This window comes from Chrysochloris asiatica, unplaced genomic scaffold (assembly GCF_000296735.1).
Source record: "Chrysochloris asiatica unplaced genomic scaffold, ChrAsi1.0 scaffold00166, whole genome shotgun sequence".
NCBI classification, from domain to species: Eukaryota; Metazoa; Chordata; class Mammalia; order Afrosoricida; family Chrysochloridae; genus Chrysochloris; species Chrysochloris asiatica.
Genome location: NW_006408684.1, coordinates 1,460,406 through 1,484,582, shown reverse-complemented (window position 1 = coordinate 1,484,582; position 24,177 = coordinate 1,460,406). Strand labels below are relative to the sequence as shown.

At 36.2% G+C, this 24,177-nt stretch overlaps 1 protein-coding gene across 1 annotated transcript in view; it reads right to left on the bottom strand.

Moving 5' to 3' along the window:
* The window catches only part of LMBR1 (limb development membrane protein 1), a 195,809-nt gene that overhangs the window by 9,638 nt on the left and 161,994 nt on the right, over positions 1–24,177 (bottom strand). The window contains exons 10-15 of the mRNA XM_006871291.1: positions 21,226–21,306; positions 17,403–17,479; positions 16,519–16,596; positions 11,045–11,118; positions 10,701–10,791; positions 9,050–9,116 (exon numbers count right to left, since the gene is read on the bottom strand). Of these exons, the coding sequence (XP_006871353.1) occupies positions 9,050–9,116; positions 10,701–10,791; positions 11,045–11,118; positions 16,519–16,596; positions 17,403–17,479; positions 21,226–21,306 (468 nt within the window). The remainder of the gene's footprint in view (positions 1–9,049; positions 9,117–10,700; positions 10,792–11,044; positions 11,119–16,518; positions 16,597–17,402; positions 17,480–21,225; positions 21,307–24,177) is intronic.

The following is a 24,177-nucleotide window of genomic DNA, read 5'->3' as shown; positions in this document are numbered from 1 at the left end:
CAACTACAGAATGATGTACATGGGAGCATTAACCTGAACTCAGTCGACAAATGAAAGAGTCAAGAACAGAATAAAATTATAAGAACAGAGAAATAAATAAATAAATAAATGTCACTTCAAAATAATAAATTCTACAAACAACAATTTTTAAATATCCTTAATTTAAAGATTAATGTAAACAGATTCATTTCCAACTGTTTTATTCATTCATAGACAAAGTCATCCTGAAATTAAAGAAAGTCTCTACTTTAAAGTGGAATAAAAGATGAAGTTGTTAAAGCAAAGATTTTAACTTCTGACTCATCTTACTGTGAAAAGTGTATTTTCATTAAATTATACCAATGAGAAGTATGCTTATTAACTTCGAGTTCCAGGCACAAAAGAATAAAAGGGACTAATTTCCCCTCACATCTGAATCAACTGAAAAATGGGAACAAATATAGAAAACAATTTCAGTACACTGAACATCAGATAATGAAAGTCAGTGATCCCTGAGAGATGGATAAACAAGATGAACCCTTCCACTGTGAGAATTAACTGAATGAGGAAAGTTTCCAGACCACAATGTAGAGATGAGGCAAAGCAAAAGTCTGGCCATCTCCCTGAGTTAAAAAGATGGAGTTTAGAGCTTAGAGATGGCAAGGTTCTAGAACTCAGAGGGCAGAGTACTGGAGAGGAGAGAGCTGCAAACACAGAGAACTCTGAAGGTATGCAGAGGGTCCCTTCTCAAGTATAATGCAGAGAACTGATATTGTGTGATCATACTTGTGTGCAAACTACCAACTCAGAAAGGACACATCTGGAAGAATGAGTAGCAAGAACATTAAAATGTTTATTATAACTATAGTCATTACATTCCAAGGGCTAGAGCATAGACTGAACTTGTTATGTAGATACATAAAAGATACACTGTATCTTTACCCACGCACCGCCCCCCCCCCAACATGTTATTTTTCATAAGTGCTCTATACCAACATTTTTTACATGTTGATGACTTCAGTTTCATTTATTTTTCTATCCAACTGATTCAATGTGAAGTCTTTATCTTGGTGCTTATTGATGTAAAGGTTTGGTTCCCAGCAGCAGACTCTCACCAGACTACCATGGAGTTTATCAAGAGGCCCCTTCCCTGCTCTGCCAATTGCTTTCTCTCATGCAAGAAGCAATCCCATTTGCTGACCTGGAAATAGCCTTCGCCAGGGTGTCTGGCCCCAGTCCAAAAGGTGAGTGGAACTGCCCGAGAGGCCACTCAAGTGGACGAGGCCAGTGTGCCACAACCACACACATTCCACCCCACCCTCCAGCTGGCCAGTACTATGCTGGGTTGTTTGGCTCTAATACCCATGTAGATGCTAGGGGGCAGATATGACTGCTGGGACACAGAGGGGCAGTATGTGCCTCACTCAGACAAGAGAAGTCTCTGGGGGTTCCATGCAGGACCTGGGCAGTATGCACTCACACACACACACGACAAGGGCAGTGCCAGCCCTGCGCATAGCCCTCTACCCGCCTCAGGTGTGATATACCTGGGTTGCAGACTGGCTATAAGAACTCCATTGGCTCTCAGGCCTGGCTGTGAACCTACCCAAAGTAAACACAGTTTCAGTAGTTTTTGTCCTGATTACTGGGGTACTACCACACTTGATCTATGACTTTCTGATCATGGTTTGTACCTTTATTATACACATATGATCAAAATGTAGGAGTAAGAGAGAATGAGGGTGAAATTCACTTCTGTAAATACCCTGAATCTTGTGCAGTGTGTGTATGGTTGGCTGTGTTAGAACTTCTTAATATAATATCGCATTCCTGCCCATTATATGTGTGTATATGTATTATTTATTTGCAAAAAACAATATAGTAAACAGAAAAAACTGACCTTCTAAAAATGAAAATGAAAACATCAAATATAAAAAACACACTAGATGGGATTCAGATCAGATTTTTGTTGTTGTTATGTACCATCAAGTCGGTTCTGACGCACAGCGACCCTGAATAGGGTTTCAAGGAGCAGCTGGTGAGTCTGAATTGCCTACTTCGAGATTCAAACCAACCTGATGTCCAGTGCTTATCTACAGCACCATACTAGGACATTGCAGAATAAGAGATTAGTAAATTTAATGACATAGGAAGAGAATTATTAAAATAAAACAGAGCAAAAGAAAAAACTGAACATTGTACTGGTGAAGTGAGAATTAATTTCAAACGACTGACAAACTTGTAAGTACAATTCCTGAATGAGAGGACAGGCAAGAAAAATTATCTGAAGAATTGATGACTGAAAAATTTCCTATTTGATGAAAATTATACATCCACAGATGAAAGAAACGCAATGAAATTAAAGTTCAAAAAAGCTGAAGAAAACTATATCAAAGCACATCAATAATCAAACTACTTAAAATCAGTGATAAGGAAAAAAATCTTAAAAGCAGCTTAAAAAAAAGGACAAAATAATAATACAGACCAATGATAGTAAGTAAAACAGACTTCTTTGCAAAAACTATGCAAATGAGACAACAATGGAGCAACATTCTTCAAGTACTGAAGGAAAAAAATATGTAAAATTCCATACACAAAAATGTCTTTCATAAACAAGGCAAAACAAAGATACAAAGCACATACAAAAGCTGAAAGAACTCACCAGCAACAGATGCGCGTAAAGGAATGTTAAAGTCTTGCAGGCAGAAAGAAAAATGATAATCAGAATAAAATCTGGATCTACATAAAGAAGTGAAAACCAATAGAAATGTGGGTTGATATAAAAGTCTATTTTTTTAATTGTTAAAAGATAATTGTTTAAGGCAAAAACAAAAGCAGTGCATCATGGAGATTATAGCTTAATAGATTATGTGGAAAGGTAAAATATATTAGGAACAGTGGCACAAAGGCTGGCAGAGAAGAAATGGGAGGACAATGTTGCAAGGTTATTGTTATATGTAAAGTGGTATGAGAGCACCTGAAGTCTGTGTTACAATGAATTCACTGATTTGGCTTTTGCCCTTAGATTCTGTAAAAGCAACTTTAGGGGATTTCCTAAGTAATAAAGGTATATTGACTATATCTGAGAATTTGTTGGGTGTCACCTGGCTAAGGAGTCTTGGTGTGGCACTGTAGGATCAGCAATGGACTGGTAATCACAAGGTTGGCAGTCCAACCCACAAGCTGCTCCTTTGGAAACCCTATACAGGGTTGATATGAGTCAGTACAGGCGTCATGGCACTTAACAACAATGACATCTGGTTAGGAGCCTTGGAACAACTCAAGGAAATTTTTCTGCTCTGAGATCTGTCTTAGTTGGCAAATGAAGAAACATATTCTGTTTGGGAAAACAGAACCTTGTACCTTTCAGACTTTGCCATGTACCTCTTCCCAATACTGATATCTTCTTTTCTCCTAAGTGGTATCGTTTCTTTCCTGAGCTGCATCCTTTCACCTTAATAAACAACATAACCATAAGTATGTATACTCAGTGAGTTCTGTGAGGTATTACACAGAAACATAGTGCTAAGGAGAGGGGAGGATGGCTGGTGTCAGAAATGATGAAGTGGGAACATGGTGATTGGATTAATCTCCACACTTGGGGATGGCTGCTGGTGGACCTTACCAGAAAAAAGGTAGACTGTCTATAAATTAAACAATATATACTATTAACCCTAACGCTAACACTCAGATAACACAACAAAAAACATTGGCAAGTAAGCCAATGAAGGGGGAAAACAGGGAATCATTAAAAATTTTTTTAATCATTCAAATTATCCAGAAGAATGTAGATAAAGAGGAAAAGGAAAAAAAAAGAGTAGTTGAAGCAAAGAAAATAGCAAGATAGTACATTTAAACTGATCATATTAATATATTAAATGATTTATTCATGTATTTACTTTTATAATTAAAATTAAAATTAAATTTTCTACAAATAAGGAAATAATCTTTAAAACTATATCACAGTAAACTATGTATATATATTTATTAGGAATAATTAGCTAGGTTAGGCATTTTTATTCTTAGTACAAATTAGGCCCTTGTTGCTGTTGTTAAGTGTTGTCGAGTTGGTTCAAACTCATAGTGACCCTGTATAAGGTTTCTAAGCAGTGAATTGTGGGTTTAAAACACAAACCTTGCAGTTAGCAGTCTAGTGCTTATCCAAGGAGCTCTTGTGGTATTGTGGGTTAGGCGCTGAGCTGCTAACTGCAAGGTCAATGATTCAAACCCACCAGCTGCTCTATGGAAGAAAGACCAAGAAGTCTGCTCCCATAAAGATTTATAACCTTGGAAACCCTATAAAGGTCCCTATAAGTTGGAATCAACTTGATAACACAGGGCTTTGGCTTGGGGTACAGTTTAACTGAGACATTAAAAATTAAGTAAGATACAAGGTAAAAACTTTCCAGTTAAATGATCTTAACTAGAATTATTTTCATACAAATATTCTTAAAGTAAAAGTTACATTTAAGGTCATGTTGGGCCAATGTGACATTGTTCAGATGGAATCATGGGCCCTGAAACTAGAATAGTAAGGGGGGAAAAAAACAGGTAGCTACTACAAGTATGACTTGCTAGAGTTATTATTTGTTCTCTTAACTCTTAAACATTTGACAAAGAATAGATTACTTAAAGAATGCTTTATTCTTAAAATCCTATTTTTTGTTTGTGCATAAATTTATTATTCACAAATACAAATGTTAACAATCAGCTAAATGTTAATTAGTACCAGCCAACGGAGTCATGGAGCGGTGCTATGGGCTAATGAATGCATCAGACTGCAAAGTCGTTTGAACTCTAAGGTCAGTGGTTCAAGCTCACCAGCTGCTCCTTAGAAACCCTACACAGGATCGCTATGAGTTGGAATTGACTCGATGGCACTTCACAACAACAACAATAACAATGGAGTCCTGGTGTGGTGCCTTAAGATAAACAAGGGACAGCTAACTACAAGGTCAGCAATTCAAACCCACCACTTGCTCCTTGGAAACTCTATACAGTGTTGCTATGAGTTGGAACCAACTCAATAGCACTAACAACAACAAACACCATTCAATCATTAATTTGTGGTACTATAGCAGTATATATTACAGATATGGCAAAATTTTTTCTGAGATATTTTTAATATGTAGTTTGGTTTTATTGTTTATCTCAAAGTCATAATTAGGAATATCTATGATGGAGTCCTGGTGTGGAGCTGTGGGTTAATGCGCAAGACTGCAAAGCCATTTGAACTGCAAGGTCAGTGGTTCAAGCTCACCAATGGCTCCTCAAAAACCCTATACAGGGACGCTACGGGTTGGAACCGACTCAACAGAAGTTCACAACAATAAATGATGGTTTATGGAGTCCTGGAGTGGTGCTGCGGTTTAATGTGCTGGACTGCAAAGTTAGAACAATGAGGTTGTTCAGAGTCGCTCCTCGGAAACCCTATTCAGGACCGTTATGAGTCGGAACTGACTTGACAGCACTTAACAACAACACTGATGATTTATAATCTTATTCCACATTTGCTATCTGTGAAAACATTATTTATTTCAGCTTCATACAAAGAACTAGAAAGGGCAAGCTCAGGGTAAATACTGGTAACATATTTGTTGTTGTTGTTAAGTACTGTGGAGTTGGTTCTGACCCATAGTGACCCTGTGTAGGGTTTCTGAGGAGCAGCTAGTAAGCTTGAACCACCAACCTTATGGTTTAAACTGACTTTATAGTCCAGCACATTAACTCATAGTGCCACACCAGGACTCCAGCAGTAATATAGTTACAAAGCCAGAAATAAAGATCTCTTTTTAAAAGAGTCTCTTCATTCTACAAAATAATGAATTATGTGGTTACTGGATGAGAAATATGTGGAAAACATAAAATAAATTCAACCTGCATTTGCAATGGTAAGTGTTCCTGTATTAGTACCATGGGCATAATTTAAATAAATAAATAAACAAACCTGTACTGGGGCCTTGTATAACTCATGAGTTAAAGACAGAGCTTCAGGAAGAAAACATAATTATAAAAATTAATTTTAAAAGCAGAAATCAGTAAAAGTATTGTAAAGTCTGCTGGATGCATTTGAGAAAAAGTTTTCCTCTTTGGTTATAGATTTCTAATAAAGGATAAAGTCAAAATCTAAGTTATATCTTCATTAATTATAATAAAGATCATGTCAGCAATTGTACAAAATCTATTCTCAGAAAATTCATTATAACTGTGATAAGGGTAGTTGTTGTTGTTGTTGTTAAGTGCCGTTGAGTCATCTCTGACCCATAGTGACCCTGTATAGGGTCTCCGTGGAGCAGCTAGTGAGCTAGAACCACCAATCTTGCAGTTCAAACGGTTTTGCAGTCTGGCGCTTAACCCACAGCGCCACACCAGGACTCCGATCAGGGTAGTAGAGTCATTTAAAATATTTTATTATTAAAAGTTTAGGCATCTACATATAATTTATTAGGTTACATCCTGTTCTATTTTTACTTTCTTTGCCAAGCATCTCCTGTAATCACCTCAAGTCTATTAAATCAAATAGTAAATTGCTTACTAAAAATATGGACATTAAATTTCAAAAAAATTTTTGAAAATTTCTAATACAGATGCCTACACAGCCAGCAAAACAATACTTTGGAAATCTTATCAAATGGCATGACATTAGTTTTAAAGGGTCTTAAAGGGCCTGGATAAAACAATTCAGGGTTTTTTTGTTTCCTATGGACAATAAAGCTATCATTGATAATAGTTATATTTGACTTAAGAGACATGGTCACAATTTTGTTCACAAAGTAATTCTTTATAGCAAGTGATATACTTATTAAATTTACTAAGAGGGGATTTTTCAAACTGCACAAAAATTTCCCACAATGAAATATAGACAGGCAACTCAACAGGAATTCTTTAGCAAATATGTTCTATCACGTATACATGATGTAGTTAAAGTTTATAATGCCTATCAACAATAGCAGCTGGTAACTTTTTTCATAGAAAAAGGAAAAATCCTGAAAAACACTTTCATTTTTGAAGCGAAAATGCCACCAATTAAAATATTTGAGACTGAGTCCAATACATTTTCAGGTTTACAATGAATCTATAGTCCTTACTAAAAAGCTACTAATATAAGAGAAAAACTGACACATGCAGGCATATTACAATTTTTCTTTTTCACTTCACTTCTTATTTAGCTATGAATAACGGTATGCTGCTAGCTGATTTCATAAGAGTAAATGGGGCCACATTCAAGGTCAGGATTTACTTTTGAGAGGCAATGATAGAGTGAAAATTTCCCAGCTTGGAAGGTGGTTGTTAAATATATCCTCTACTCTTACAAGCTTCTCAGCTAGTAAATCAAAATCCCGTTATACACTAGCATAATATTCATGACAATCTCTATATTTTATCTTCTTAAAATCAAAGGCTCAATTCTAAAGGGTTAATAGAGGAATTACAAAGTAACTCTAGTTTGCATTTCCCATAATACTAAAATAAAGCTTTTTATTCTAGGCTAGAAATTCACTTTTTTTAATACTGTGAAAAGCCTCTATGAATCTGTTTAACGTATTTATTTCTTTTCATCTATTCAGTGCCATTGGGCATAACATGGAGCGCAGTGCGTGTTGATATTTTGCAAAGCACCACATGACTCACTGTACTCTAATGCACTCTATTAATCCTGTTTGGACAGCTGTGTCCAGGCATTTGTTAGCTGCATTTTAATTGTTCCATCTTTCTTTTTTTCTTCGTCTTCTTTATCTCTATGGCAAACTACTCAGGAATTTAATTTGTTGGTCTCAAAAAGTAAATTTTACCATTAATTTGTTTTCTTTGTATGGAAACTATACTCAGCATTCAAATTGCTTTCACAGAATCAGTGTATACTACTATTAACAATTAATCTTAAATAACAAAGCCAAGAAAATGAGTTTCATGAGTGTCAAAATGGTTGGGTTTCTGCAATATTACAAAAAGTATTGGTTGGACTGTCACAATATTAATGATAACATTTAGTTTCAAATCTGGTTAAAAGTGCATATTTTTGGCAGTTTCAAGATTAGCACACCAAAAGCAGATGTGAAAACAATATTAAGTGCTATAAAGCAAACACAAAAGAAAGAACATTAAGTAAACAAGTTTCATATTAGCCTACGGAACAGTACTTTTTTTTTTTTTTTTAAACATTTATACTTAGATTTCATTTTTTCTTGAAACATGAAATTCTTTATATGGAATTATGAAGATAACTACTAAATCTGCATCTCTGTTGCCTATGAATCTTGAATAAATAATGAAAGCAATATAAGAGCGGAAACAAAAGCAATTCAAAGTTACCAGTGATTTTTGCGATGAGCAATTTGTTGATTTAATGAATTTTTTTTCAGATAATTTATGAACACTCTTAAGTCAAAACCGAAGTCCAGAAAATCTAAATTAATTGCCTAATGGCATTTTGTTTGTTTGTTTGAAATAATATTGAGGCAAGAACTGGTAATGCTATCTGCAATTTTGCTTTATAAAAGATAATAAGGTCATATGAAGATTTATCAACTATCTTAATGACAAAGAGGAAATGTGGATTGCTTATAAATGATCACCAAAGTTCTTTGTAAACTGAAAAACTTCTAACAGCAGGCAAGTAAAACTTCCAAGGTAAGTATGCACCTTAAATCAATATGTGCTTTCATAGATTTTACTGATTTCAAATTTATTTCATGGGCACAGATTACCTTAAAAGTAATTTTATAGATGATCAATTTCTTAACCACACACTGAATTATAACTTTTACATATAAGAAAAGTTAATTAAATATTTTCTAGAATTAAACTTTAAAAAAAAATCAGTTTCCTTACTAAAGGATGCTAAGGTTTAACAAGTCAGTGGGAAAAAAAAAAACCTTCATGTTTGATAAATGAATGTCTTTAGGCATTTTAAAGCTAAATGGTCTTTATTTGATTAAATAATGTAAGAAAAAGCACTATATTTCAAATACGATATTTTGAAAATGGTTAGAAACTAAAATAAGACATTTAGTAGCAGTATCTGAAAAAGGTCTGGGTTTAAAATGAACGCTTTCTCAATGACACATACCCAGTGTTCTGGACATCACAGGCAGTGCAGAGCTCAAGACCAGGATCGACACACAATTCCCAATGATCTGTTTGAGAGCAGAAAGCATACTTGGTAGTTAGAGAGTAGGATAAAAAGTAAAATCCACTCACATTTTAAGAAAATATTGCACAGTCTAGTTAGCTATTGTACTTTGCCAACTTCTTAATGATGCTGTTCAATGAAAAATTTAAAGAGAATAAACTTTTTTGATAAACATTTAAAGTTAAATCAGTAAGTTCTAAAAGATATTTCTAGTACCTGGCACAAATATGATGTTAGGGAACACTTAAATTACTATACATTTGAGACACTGCATATTACATTACTGGTTGCAGTTGCCAATTTCAAAGAGCTCTGTCTATCAAACAAAAAAGAACAAATACATTTAAAACTTTTGACTATGTTGTGTGTTTTTTTTAAGTCAAACTACTGGACTCCTGGTGTGGTACAGTAGGATCAGCACTGGACTTTCAACCACAAGGCTGGCAGTTCAAACCCACCAGCTTTTCCTCAGAAACCCTATACAGGGTCGCTATGAGTCAGAATCGACTCAATGGCACTTAACAACAACAACTTCTTAAATAATATGCTATTTAATATCAAAAAGTAAGAAATTTTTAACTTAAGTTTAACTTAACTCTAAGTCATTTTCAATATATCCCATGCTTACATCTTTCATATTAAATACACCTATTGTGATCCGTTAGGCCACAGCAAAACTGCTCTGGAGTGTTTCTGAACTGGTAAATCTTTACTGTAGATTTACGATGTAGATTACTACATCTTTCTCCTGCACAGAGGCTGGTGGATGTGAACTCCCAACGTTTCTGTTAGCAACCCAGCATTTAACAACTGCTCCACCAGGGTTCCTTATTCTTATTAAATTGAGGAGCTGAAACTACTGATTAGTACTTATGACTACTTACGTGAGATGTTAAGAATCTCAACTACTTCTTTTAAAAAGTCATAGCAAATTAACATATATATGCATATGTTATAATTTTCCCCTTTAGATTAGGCTAAGCATATAGAATATACAATAAAAAGAAAACAAGCCAACAGCTTTTATTAGTTCATCTTCATTGTCAGCCTGTGGGAATATTTTACAAAAATTCCATCACTACATAAAATGGCAGGCTTTGTTATTCTGAAGCCAAAAACATATTGTAGAAAGTCAAATTAGCCTGGGACTACAAAATGTTTCTGAATAGAATTCTTCCGTCTTACTTTAATTATTCAAATTTGAAATACTTTGTCTCTAATACTTGTAGCAACTAAGGTTTTCAGATTTCAAACAAGCTCCCAGAGGTACAGTTAGCACAATCAAAGTTACTCATTAGCAGTACGTTTTCTTTAGAGGAGAAAAAGCCCTTTCACTAGTTTTCTATAGCTAGTTAACAAGCTCTGCAGTTCCATGCATTTTACAAGTGAATGGATGCCATCCAAATTAAACAGAGCACATCCTTTCCCACTCATTCAGCATTTTGAAAATCTTCCAGTTTGTGTTTACGTAACTTACAAACAAATACCTATCACTGCAAATGAACCATTCAGGGTAATTACTAAATAAAACAGTCCGTTTGTCTTGGAAGGAAAAAGGGAGCCCAGAGTCACCTAAACTTTACCTTACCTTTGTCATAGTTGTGTCATCCTTCTTGGGAGTAAAGTTTCCAAAAAATCGGAGGCTATAGAAACCGACAACAGAGGACACCATAAGATAGCTGTGAGAATTAAGGGGAAAACTCTCCAAAAGAATGTAAGTATCCCTTGTGTTCTCAGCAGTCTCCAAAAAGTCTTAAGGCTCAAAGAAAAACCAAATCAAAACAAAAAGCCACTTTGAGCGCTTAAGGAAGACAGACCTGTTCTTTTTTCTTCTTTTTCTTCTAGGCAAGTGTCTTAGTAAATTACCACTGTCCCAGAAAACTAGACAGAACACTTGTTAAAAGACAGAATGTTTACTTAAAGAAAGGATACAAAATCAAAATGATTTCAAGTGCAGCTCCCACAAAACCAAATGTAGAAAGAGAGGCATTTCCTATTCCAGGTCCCTGGGGAAAAAAACAAAAAACACTTTTCAGGATTCAATGACACCATTATATTTGGTTTTCCAAAAATTACAATGTCATAAATATAGAACAGTTGAAATTAGAAACATTAAATATGCTGGAATAACATCTAGACTGTCAAAGGCCAAAAAAAGGTAACGTGAGACTTAATCAACTAACCCAACTACCACATTAGCAATTTCATTACCTCAAAATTTTTCTGATTTAAAAAAAAATTTTTTTTCTGATTTAGCTGAATTGTGATAGAGTGACTTATCAAAATATAGTACTATACTTACTACTAATTTGAAATAGAACAGTTTTTTTTTTAAAGATACATTTTTAAATACAATACGGCAATAGAAAATATAACTATCTGAACCCTGAGGCACCAAAAAAATTAAATAATTAAAGTTTGCCAAACATAAGCTAACCATAGAAAGTGAATGTGCATATTCTTTTTCTACTCTTGAAATCTTCCTTTACCCTAATCTTCTTTCAGAATTCAATATATTAAAAAAATAAATAATCAAGTCACAGAGACCCTGTATATGGCTTCCGAGGAGCGGCTGGTGTATTTGAACCACTGACCTTGCCATTCAAACTGACCTTGCAGTCCAGTGCTTATCCTACAGAGCCACACCAGTGTGTCTATAGGCATATGTAGATATGTGAATATGTGTGCTGCACATACATATTCATAGACATAATAAAGCACACAGATACTTTATCTATAATACAGTTACAGATACTTCTTAGATATAATCAAGCATATTGTGGGACTGGCTTACTAGGTTTGAAGGCTTGATATCATAATCTCATGGAACAACTTAATCATGAAATGTAAGTTCAATTTGTTAGTTTGGAGTAGTAGTAATATCTGGGATCTTAAAAGCTTGTAAGCAGCCATCTACAACAATTGGTCTCTACTCATCTGAAGCAAAGGAAAAATGAAGAACCAAAGACTCAAAGATGAAACTAGTATACAGGACTCATAGCACACACGTACTTGATCTCATCTACCTTGAGACAAGAACTAGATGGTGCCTGGTTATCACTTCTGACACGATCATGACACAACAGATAGACTCTTACAAATGAGGGGGGAATGTAGGAAAAAACCTCCAGTTCTTAAAAAGCCCAGAATTACTGGACCAACTGAGATTACGGAACCTGTGAGACTAACTGTAAAATACCCTTAAAACTATGACCCCAAAGTACTTGCGGAGGTCGTCTTTCAGCTAAATAACCATTTGCCTGATATCCTACACATATATACGACTAAGTAAAAAAGCATTGCTCTAAAAATCACAGAAACCTCTATTAAACAAATTGTCCAAATGTGAAGCCATGGTTTCTCAAAGGTCCTCTACCTAAATCTTCCATCTCCCTAATCCCTCCCCCAAGAATCTGGTGCTATTCGATTTACACCACATCAATACGGCAGTTTGGACATCCTCCAGGGACTTAGATCATGCTCCTCTGAAATGTACTTTGAGTTTGGGGACCAAAGAAAAGTTTGAAGGGCTGTAGGGAGGATGGGGTAAGTTTTCCCAATGAAATTCTCCGAGGACAGCCCTTGCTACTCTCAAAAAATGAGAAAGTGCGTTGTTCTGCTGGAAAGCAGTTCTTTGGCACAACTTCACTTCTTCACATCAATGCAGTTTTCCATTTTCTTGAAACTTCCTTCTAATAAGCCCCAGGATTGTCCTTTGAGAAAATCTATCAAGATGAGCCCTTTGAAGTATCAAAATGCAGTCACCGTAGTCTTCTAAGCTGACCATTCTGCCTGGAATCTAACTGGCCAAACAGATCCCCCAGGAAGCCATGGTTTTCACTGGACTTTTTTTTATTTTGAAGGCACTCTGAAAGTGTATTACCATGAAGACTTGTCTGAAGCTGTCCACTGACTGTAAAGACATGCTTAAACACATCTGGTTTGGAATGTTGTTGTTGTTGTTAAGTGCTATGGAGTTGGTCCTGATTCACAGCGACTATGTATAGGATTTCCAAAGAGCAGCTTGAGGGTTTCAATTGTTGACCTTTTGGTTAACAGTCCACTGCTTATCTTATAGCACTGTAACAGGAGTCCACTGGTTTAGAAAAAGCCTGCGTAATACTTTATAGCTTACCTTTGAGGTACGTGTGTGTGTGTCTGTATGTAAGTATATGTATATATGTAGACATATATACATACATGAGAAGGCTTTGAAAAGTTAATGGAAAAATGAAATTAGAAAATACTGTAATTTTTCCACAAACTTTTGACGCCTACACATATACATACACATACATATATGGTTTTCAAAGAACATGGTTTTTTTGGTCTCAGAGTGAAGGGAAGGAATTCAGATAGATTATCAGCTATTCTATGAGAAAAATATAACAGCTGGCGCAGAATGAGGGACTAGACATCAAAAGTCTAACCGTTTTGAAGATGGAAGAGCTGTTGACTAAGAAAAAATAGAGTAAAATACTTAATTGGTGGTGGTGGTTACGTGCCGTGGAGTCAGTTCTGACTCATAGTGGCCCTATACAGGGTTTCCAAGGCTGTACATCTTTATGGGAGCAGAAAGCCTCATCTTACTCCCATGGAACAGCTGGTAGTTTTGAATTGCTGACCTTGCGGTTCACAGCCTGATTCGTAATCACTACGCTACCAAAGCTCCATTGTTGTTGTTAAGTACCATCGAGTTGGTTCCGACCCATAGCAACCCTGTATAGGATTTCCGAGGAGTGACTGGTGAGCTTGAACCGCCAACCTTGCAGTTCAAATGATTTTACCGTAGAAGCTCCTTAAATGGCGTAGTGGTTACGAATCGGGCTGCTAACCTCAAGGTCGGCCGTCCGAAACTACCAGTTGTTCTGCAGGAGAAAGATGAGGCTTTCTGCTCCCGTAAAGATGTACAGCCTCGGAAACCCTGTACAGGGTCGCTATGAATCAGAATCGACTCCACAGTACTTAACAACAACAAGTATCTAAAATTTTATCATGACACCTAGAAAATGTATGCCAAATATGAATATTTAGTAGTAACAATCTTCTATCTGACAAATATACTGAAATAGGTGAATTGAGAGAATAAACTCACCAATTTTTAAATAAGAGATAAAGAATGACTCCTGAAAAGGAGTTTATATGGCTTCCCTTCCATTAACTGAGCATTCTGATTTAGTTTCAAAAAACATGTGACTCTTTTGAAACATGAATCTCTCTATGGTACATATATGGATCTTCTGAAAAGCATTGAATCCATCTAATACACTTATTATGTTGTTGTTGTTAAGTGCCGTTGAGTCGGTTCCGACCCATAGCGACCCTGTACAGGGTTTCCGAGGGTGTAAATCTTTACGGGAGTAGAAAGCCTCATCTTTCTCCCGTGGAGCGGCTGGTAGTTTCGAACCATTGACCTTAAGGTTCGCAGCCCGATTCGTAACTACTACGCTACCAGAGCTCCTTTTATATGTCACTATTTTAAAGCGGTCTGATAATGCAATGGCTAAGAACTGGGCTGCTAACCAGAAGCCTGGCTGTTTGAACACACCTAGCAGTTCTGTACGATAAAGACCTGATGGGGATCTTCTTCCATAAGAATTACTCATAAAACTGAACACACTGCCATTCAATTGATTCTGACTCACAGCAACCTTGTATAGAGTTTCCGAGGCTATAAATCTTTGTTGTTGTTGTTGTAATATGCTGTGGAGTCGGTTGACTCATAGCGCCCTGTACAGGGTTTCCGAGGCTGTAAATCTTTACAGGACCAGTAATCCGCATGTCGCTCCCTTCGAGCAGTTGGTGAGTTTGAACTGCCATCCTTGTGGTTAGCAGTCCAGTACTTATCCTACAAGCACCATCAGGTGCTTTCTGTAACAATTACATATGGAGTAGTTCTTTTCTGTCACGTGGGGTAGCTCTACTATCAAGCAAAAATGGACTAAACAGCACTTGACAATTTCACTACTTAGAAGGTACAGTTTTAAAGAATCACAGTACAGCCAGGGTAAATTCTAACATGAAGACTATGAAATTTGAAAAAAAAAGATGAGGTTGTACATACAGGAGGAATGGTTTTTGTTTTTGTTGTTATTTGTAAATACAAAGCAAAAAATTAGAAGCAGAAGTCATAGTGTATACACAGTTTAGAAAGGTTCAGTGCAAAATGAAATTCATATAACTTGAAGTGTATACAAAAGGTAAGTCACAAAGTAGTGTTGCTACAGTTCCAGTTCATAGTAACCCTGTGCTGGATGGGGTAGAACTGCTCTGTTGGGTTTCCAAGGCTATGAATCTATACAGAAGCAGATTACCTCGTTTTTTTTTCCTATGGAGCAGCTGGTGGGTTGGAACTGCTGATCATTCAGTTAGTGGCCCAACACTTAGCCCACAGTGCCACCAAGACTACTAATTCATGTTGTTGTTGTTAAGTACCATGGAGTCGGTTCCGACTCATAGTGACCCTGCACAGGGTTTCCAAGGCTGCAAATTTTTACAGGAGCAGAAAGCCTCATCTTTCTTCTGCGGAACAGCTGGTAGTTTCGAACTGCCGACCTTGAGGTTTACAACCCAATTCGTAACCACTATGCTACCAGAGCTCCTTCTAGTTCATATAGGCACAGGTTATTCTAAATAAAATATGTTTACACATGTGTCTGTGGATATTTGTCTTAGTTTCATTCAGGTCCCCTCAATAAAAAAAAGTCCATTCAAAATAGTGGCTTCTGAGGGGATCTGGTGGGCCAGTTCAATTCAAGGCAAAGAGTCAGCTCAGAAGGCTACAATGACTGTTTTTTGAGATCTCAAAGGGTGATCTTGATAGATTTTCTTGAAGGACACAGAAAAATTTGGTGGCTTAAGAAAATTTAAAACTACACTGGTAGGAAAAAGACCAAGAAAGTTGCAACTAGGAGTTTTTTCCCATCGTGGCAACGTACCTGCTCATTCTTTGAGAGTAGCAAGGGCGCTGTCTTATGAGAATTTTCTTGGGAAACTTTACCCCATTGACTTTATAGCTCTGATACTGCCCCTTTAGACTTCTTTTTGGTCCCAAAATAAAAAACATTTCAAAGGAACACTTATTTGAATCCTTTGAGGATGTTGAAACAGCTGTATTAACTTGGTGCAAATCGAACCACACAGAATACTTCAGGGAGCCATTAGAGAGATGGAAACACCATCTTCAGAAGTGTATAGACCTAGATGGAGGTATGCTGAGAAATAACAGTTTCACATTTTGATATTTTTGTTTAATAAAGGTTTCTATGATTTTAAAGCAGTGATTTTTTACTTATCCTTATACACACACAAAACTGAATGCTTTAGTTTCACTTATTCATAACATTCAGAATGTATAGACAGCATACTTTGATAAAAGGAAGACATGTTAAAGCATTTTACTTTACCCTGGTTCCCTTTGGCATTGCTGTTTCATCAACCAAGAGGCAAAGAATATTACACGCCACCAAGAGGACTGAGATGAACTGCAACATGAAAAGCAGGCCGTGAGAGCTCAAGTTCAAGGACTTTTTATCAATATACATATATTAAAATCTAAGTAACCAAATGTAGGGTTCAGAGAAAAGCCAAAGCATTAGAGACCTGATTTCTAAATTTTATATATATATATGTTGTTGTTAAGTGTCACTGAGTCAGTTCTGACTCACAGTGACACTGTATAAGGTTTCTGAGGCTATAAATCTTTTCAGGAGCAGAAAATTTCTTCCATGGAGTGATTGTTGGGCTTGGACCACAAACCTTGTAGTTAGCAGTCCAGTGCTTATCCTATAGCACCACAGCACTCCTATATATACGTAAAGATTCTGCCAATTAGTATAAATTCAAAGTTTGTGACAAAAGTTCATAGTACAACTTTTAACTATTTGATCTCAATAAAAGAGAAAAAACAAAGCAAGTTACAAGCCTCCCAATTTAAAAAGTGGTAAAACATTACCAGAACTAATTTAATGATTTAAGTTTTCATATTCTATCATAGTGTGAGGCATGGGCACCTGTAAAACTTTTGTCTTTTCTTTTTTTTCGAGAAGTAGAAGACTGAATTCTTTGCTTTCAGGAGGAAATTGATAATCCTGTAGACTTACTTTAAATTGCCAAGAATTTCCATTTGTGCTCTATTGGTTTTTCACAAATAAAGGCATAGGTGTATTTTAATGCTGTGGCTAGAAAACAAACTCATTACTAACCATTTAACTGAGAGGTTTGCCATGCTCAAATGCCAAAGTAAATAAAAACTAATTTGCTTTATTTTACTCGGCAAATAAATTCTTACTGTCTCAATGAGAAGGAGGACCATAACAGCAGGATACACCAGATTTCTTTCCCAGGCTGAAGCCTTTTTTCGCCTCTCTTGTAGAAGAAAGAATGAAATAAAATATTTCAGTAAGTTCTGAAAATTCTCTCCAAATTCAGTTTTATTCCTTAATGCTATGATCAGTATTATTTTAATTTTTTTTCAAAATACATAAATTATTTAAAAATTTCCCCCCACACTATAAGAATTAGTTTTAAAACAGTTTGCTCCACTAAAATGGCTCAATCATGTGGTACCTATATTTGACTCTGTGAAGACATTTTACTTTTAAGGAAATATACTGTTAATATACACCTTAATTAAAAATATAGAGGTATTTGTAGTTTTACAAATGTACATACTGATACAGATATATATATACTTAAATGAGTAATTTCATAAACACTTCTAGTTTTCTAAAATAAACTTCTTCCAGCTCTCATGGACTACCTGTATCACACTACACTTTAATTCAAGAACTGGGGAAGAATCAACTTAATATTTAAATTATATGAATAGGAGGTTATCAATGCACTATCAAGACAACCAAAAGTTGAGGGCTCATATTTTATAAAATTTACTGAGGCCAGCCTTCCCTTTTGCACTTCTTTTCCCTGAAATACATTCCCAGTATATATTTGGCAAGGATCTAAGAAGCTGAGATATCAGGTACAATTCACTAAACAAATGGAAAAGATGTTAAAACAAAGTTTTCAGCAAACTCAACAGAGCCTAAGAGACAACACTAGAGTTCACGGTTACCAAGGCATCACAACTGGAGAGGTTAGGACTCTAACCTTCACACCCACTGCCATCAAATCAATCCCGACTCAAAGCAACTCAAGGCCAGTGTTCAACTGCCCCGTAAGGTTTCCAAGACTGTAATTCTTTCAAAATCAGGCAGCCACATCTTTCTCCTATGGAGTGGCTGGTAGGTTTGAAAAACCCACCTTTTGGTTAGCAAGCAAGTTCTTAACCACTGTGTCACATGTGTTCATTATTATGATGGTGGTGGTAGTTATGTGCAGTGGAGTCAGTTCTGACTCACAGCGAACCTGCATAGGGTCTCCGAGGCTATAAATCTTTACAGGAGCAGAAAGCCTCACCTTTCCTCCATGGAACGGCTTGTAGTTTTGAACTGCTGACCTTGCAGTTAGCAGCCTAACTTGTAATCACTACGCTACCAGAGCTCTTTATGATCATAGAAAAAGGAAAGGGCAAAGAAGTAAGACTGAAATTCAATATCAACTTTCCCCTTCAAAGAAATCAGTGACGACAAAGAAGGTGAGAAACAGAAAGATGCAGTTAAGAGGCTGAAAAGTGAAGCAAAAGTTCTGCCAGGCTCATGTTTCTTTGGAGGTAAAAATCTAGAATTGTAGACCAGCACAGAAGGTTTAAAAAATAAGAATAAATAAGTATTGATGAGCCGATTCCAACCAATAGCGATCCTATATAGGGATCCAACAAGCAGCTGACTGATGGGTTTGAACTGCTGACCTTGTGGTTCAAACAAATCTTGCGGTCCAGTGCTTATCCAGTAAAGAAGATGGCACAAAAGTAAAAACAAAAACAAAAACCAGATTTTCAGTTGGAACCAAATAAAAAGTATACCTTAGAATTTAATGCCAAACCAAAAACAGACCAGTTGTATAAAGATCAAAACCTAGCTTCAAGTGACCTCAAGCTCAGACAGATTAAATTTGATCTGTCCCCACTCTAATTGCCTACCAGAGCAAAAGCTACTAATCCTCTCTAACAGAAGAAAGTATCATCTAAAGTTTCTACAATTTTGTATTAAAACTATCTGGTATTCAATAAAAAAAATTATCAGGAGATAGGACCAAAAGAAAAAAAAGACAGTAAAAACAGATACACAACTGACTCATATATTGGACTCACCAGAAAGACTCTGAAATAACTGATTAATGTATTCAATAAAATAGGTGACAAGATAACAAATTTGACAAGGGAATATGAATCCATAAAAAAGAATTATATGGAAATTCTAGAACTAAAAATATACTAACTAGAGTTAAAAATTCAATAGAGAGTTTTTGACAAAAATTATGATGTAGCTGAAAAGACAGTGAAATGGAATATAGGTCAGCAAAAAAAAATAATAATAATAATAACGAACTGAAGCATGGAAAAAAGAGAGAGGGAGAAAATGATTGAAAAGGTATTACATATTTGTAGTGAGTCTGAGGAAGATAAAAAACAAGAACGGATGAGCAGAAGCAATATTAGATGAGTTAATGACCACAAAATTCCCCCTAAAGGATGGAGGACATCAAGCCAGACTCAAGAAGCACCAGAGGTTTCAAGAAGGATGGTGGTGGAATGAATGCCACTGGGTTGGTTTTGACTCACAGTGGCTATATAGAGGGTTTTCAAGGCTGTAAATCTTTAAGGGAGCAGAAAGCCTCATCTTTTTTCCATGGAGCGAATGATAAATTTGAACTGCTGACTTTGAGGTTAGCAGCCCATCAAAAATAGATAAATACACAGAAAGCCAAATCTAAGCGTATCAGGGCAAAATTGCTAAATAACAACAAAAAGAAACTCTGAAAAGGACAACAAAATAACTTTTAACCAGAAACTAGAAGGCATCTTCACAGTATAGAAACAAATTAATCACCAAATAAGAATGTAAGTTCAGAAAAGGCAACTGTGAAGGCAAAAGAAAAGCTTTTAGATGAAAACTGAGGGCATTCAATCCAGTCAAAACTGCATGAAACAAAATTATTGTCATTCGATGCTGTTGAGTCAGTTCCAGTTCACGGTGACCCTATGCTTGTAGAGCAGAACTAGTCCATAGGATTTAAAGGAACTCATGGAGTTGTCCTAAATTAGAAATGAATCCATGGCATCTTCCATAAGCAGAGCAAGCCTTACTTCCAAGGTTCCTCTGGATGGTTTTGAACCTCCAACCTTTTGGTTAATAGTCTGGCACTACAGTGCACTGAATTATTTAATGTCTCTTCTAGCCATAATCTTTGCAAACTCCCAAGAAACATTTTTGCCCTGATGGTTGTGGGTAAGAGAAAATGTTGACAGGATTATATGATCCAGCTGAGAGTGGTTAACTAGGATTGTAACCACTGGGATTGTAAAAAGCTGGAACTCTTAACATATATAAAATAAGCCACTTCCAAAGGTGCAGGGAAGAACTCACTAACATCTGAGAAGAAGAGCCGAGATCCCTGTGCACTGAACTGTCTCAACCCAGGGAAAGAAACCTGTAACACCAGAGGAGTAACAAAAACACAACACAGTAAAACACAGGGGGGAAAGAGGGCATCTAAATTTTCTTTGAAAGAAATTCACACCAACAAATGTATATGTGACAGTGGAAGAAAGAGAATCATCATGTGATCATGAAACAAGAGCCGAGAGAATGTAAAGAGAGTAGACCTGATGTCACTAAAACATTAGATCAATGTCAACAGACATGTTACATAAAAGTAAAAGTAAACCTTTATTTAAATCACTTCAGTTTTCTGTTATTACCAGATGAATAAACTCATAACTGATAAAAATAGAGCATCAAGTAATCTTGTTTTTTCTTTTCTTTTTTTCTTTTGAAGAGCTATTTTGTATGTATACAAAACAAAGCAAACGAGCAAAAACCAAAAGTGAATACTATGTTCATTCCCTCCCCAAACTAAAAGACAGTATTAACTATGGACAGATTAGAAGCTCCTAACATTAAAAACCTTTTTTTTTTCTTTCATATTTTAAACTATAGTGAAGTCTTTAATAAGAAATATAGACACAAGTCACATGCAAAAATGTACAATACCTAATTTTGTCTTCAGAGTCTTCACATTTTCAAGTTCTTGTTCTAATTCCATTATATTATATTCCACTGATGAAGACAGCCCTATCCAAAACAAAAGTCTGTTTTAGAAGTACAGCAACAGAACCCTCAATATTATGCAACAGTCTTCACAGGAAGTTAAACCATAAAATAACACATTGCAAATCCTGATGCTGCTGTTGTTGCTAACTCACAGCAACCCCATACAGGGTTTCCAAGGAGCAAATGGTAGGTTTGAACCACCAGCCTTGTGGGTAGTAGTTCAGCGGCTATCCTACAGTGCCACATCAGGACACGAAACCCTGATAAACTGCCTCCAAAAAACACACACAAATGCTGCTGTGGTTCACAGAAAAGTATATACATTTCTTTAGCATTAAAAACTTCCATTTGTCAATGATTTCATTTTGCTTGGATCTACAATAAACAATCATGGGCACAGCACTCAAGAAATCAAACATTATATTGCATTAGGCAAATATACTGCAAAAGACCTCTTTAAAGTGTTCAAAAGCAAAGATGTCAGCGACCCTATTGTCAATACCCTCATATGTATGTGAAAGTTGGACAACAAATAAGGAAGATTAGAGAAAAATCAATGCATTTGAAGTATGGTATTGGAGAAAGATATTGAAAATACCCTGTACTGCCAGAAGGACAAATCTGTCTTGGAAGAATTACAGACAGAATGCTCCTTAGAAGTGAAGCTGGTGAGACTTCGTCTCTTGTTCTTTGGGCATGTTGTCAGGAGGGATCAGTCTCTAGAGAAGGACACCATGCTTGGTAAAATGGAGGGTCAGAGGAAGACCCACAATAAGATGGATTGACATGGTGGCAACTACAATGGGATCAAACATAACAACTGTGAGAATGGCACAGGATCAGACAGTATTTCGTTCTGTTGTGCCGAAATCAACTTGATGGCACCTAACAACAACAAAAAAAAACTTGCATGTATTTGTTGATTAAGCCCATGATGTCTTGGAATGCTTCTTACTTGGTAAGAATCTTATGTGAACTTTTTATTTTTTTACTAGAAAAGTATCATGTGCTTATTTGAGAAAGTAAAAGAAAATCAAGAACTGCCTCTTTTTCAGTCCACTTCCACCTCTTTAAGGTGACAACTGTTACCATCTGGGTGGATACTTCCACACCCTTCTTTATATTCATAGACGTACATACGTAAAAAAAATAACACATAGTGTTTGACTATATCCTTTATGAGAATGGTTCTTATATATACATGAACATGCTACTTGATTCCCTAGTTATTAACATCCAAGTTGACAGGGAGCGCTGACTGAGTCTTTAACATGAATACTAGTCCACAGTATGGATATACTACAATTTTATTCAGTATTACTCTATTTATGAATGGAGGTTTTCTCAATTTTTATGCCAGTACACATAATGTTGCAATTAACTTTCCTGAATGCACACCCAGTACATTTTGGCTGTATTATTTTTGTAGGACAGATTCCCAAGATTGTGAGTGCTGGGTCACAGCGAATGGGCACTTACAATTTTAAGAGAGATTTCCAGAACATTTCCCTAAAACATTGCAATAATTAACATTTCTACCAATTGCTTTTGGTATCTAATTTCAGGATTTACTTTGTAACAACATATTCTTAGACATGACACTGAAAACCTAAATAACAAACGACAAAATAGATAAATAGGACCATATCACAATTAAAAACTTTTGTTCATCAAAGGGCTTTATCAATAAAATGAAGTAAAAATGTATGGACTGGGAGAAAATTTGGGAGAACCATATATCTGATGGGGTTTAGTATCCAGAATATAGAAAGAACTGTTACAACTTATACAAACAAAAAGACAAGCAACACAATCAATGGGCAAAGAACCTGAATAGGCATTGCACCAAAAAAGAAAATACAAATGGTCAACAAGTCCATGAAAAGATGTTTAATGTCATTAGCTATTAAAGAAGTGAAATTCAAAACCACAATGAGAAACCAATATTCACTGGTGGTTACCAGGACTGGGATAGGTAGGCACGGGAAATCACTCTCTGGATATTAGATACCTGGAAAGGTAACACTGAATGTGAGTGAGGTATGCACAACTTGTCAAGGTAAATTATATCACTAAAAATTACACAAAGGGGTTTTTGGTAAGTGCTATAATATACAATTTTGCAACAACCGAAATCTATATGTATGGTTACACAGGTCTGTATAGATGCTGTTGTTAAGTGCTATTGATTCAGTTCTGACTCATAGCGATCCTAATTAGGGCTTTCAAGAAGCGGTTGGTGAATTTCAACCACCCTGCAGTTCAAACTGACCTTTTGGTCCAGTGCATTGTCCCACAGCAGAGCCACATCAAGACTCTGTAAGTATATATACATATATACATACCAACTCAATGGCAGTTGACAAAAACATATATATGTACCTATGTAACCATACAAGTGCTGTCAAGTCGGTTCTGACCCATAGCAACCCTGTATAGGGTTTCTGAAGAGCAGCTGGTGAGCTTGACCTGCCTACCTTGTAGTTCAAAGCAACTATGTGGTCCAGCACACTAACCACAGCGCCACACCAGGTGTGAGTATATGTGTGTGCATATGCATCTACAACCCAAAAAACCTAACCTCCTGCCACTGAGTTGGTTCTGACTCATAGCAACCCTGTATAGACAGCATTTCCAAGGCTGTAAATCTTTATGGGAACAGAAAGTCTCACATTTCTCCCACAGGTGTATCTATAGACACATGTATATACATGTATGCATGTGTTGCATATATATTCACATGTATATGATCAAGCACATAGGGAGTCCTAAAAAAGCACTGTAAGATAAACACTGGACTGATAACTACGAGACTGTGGTTCAAATCCACCAGTTACTCCTCAGACCCCCTATACAGGGTTGCTGTGAGTCAGAACCAACAACATGGCACTT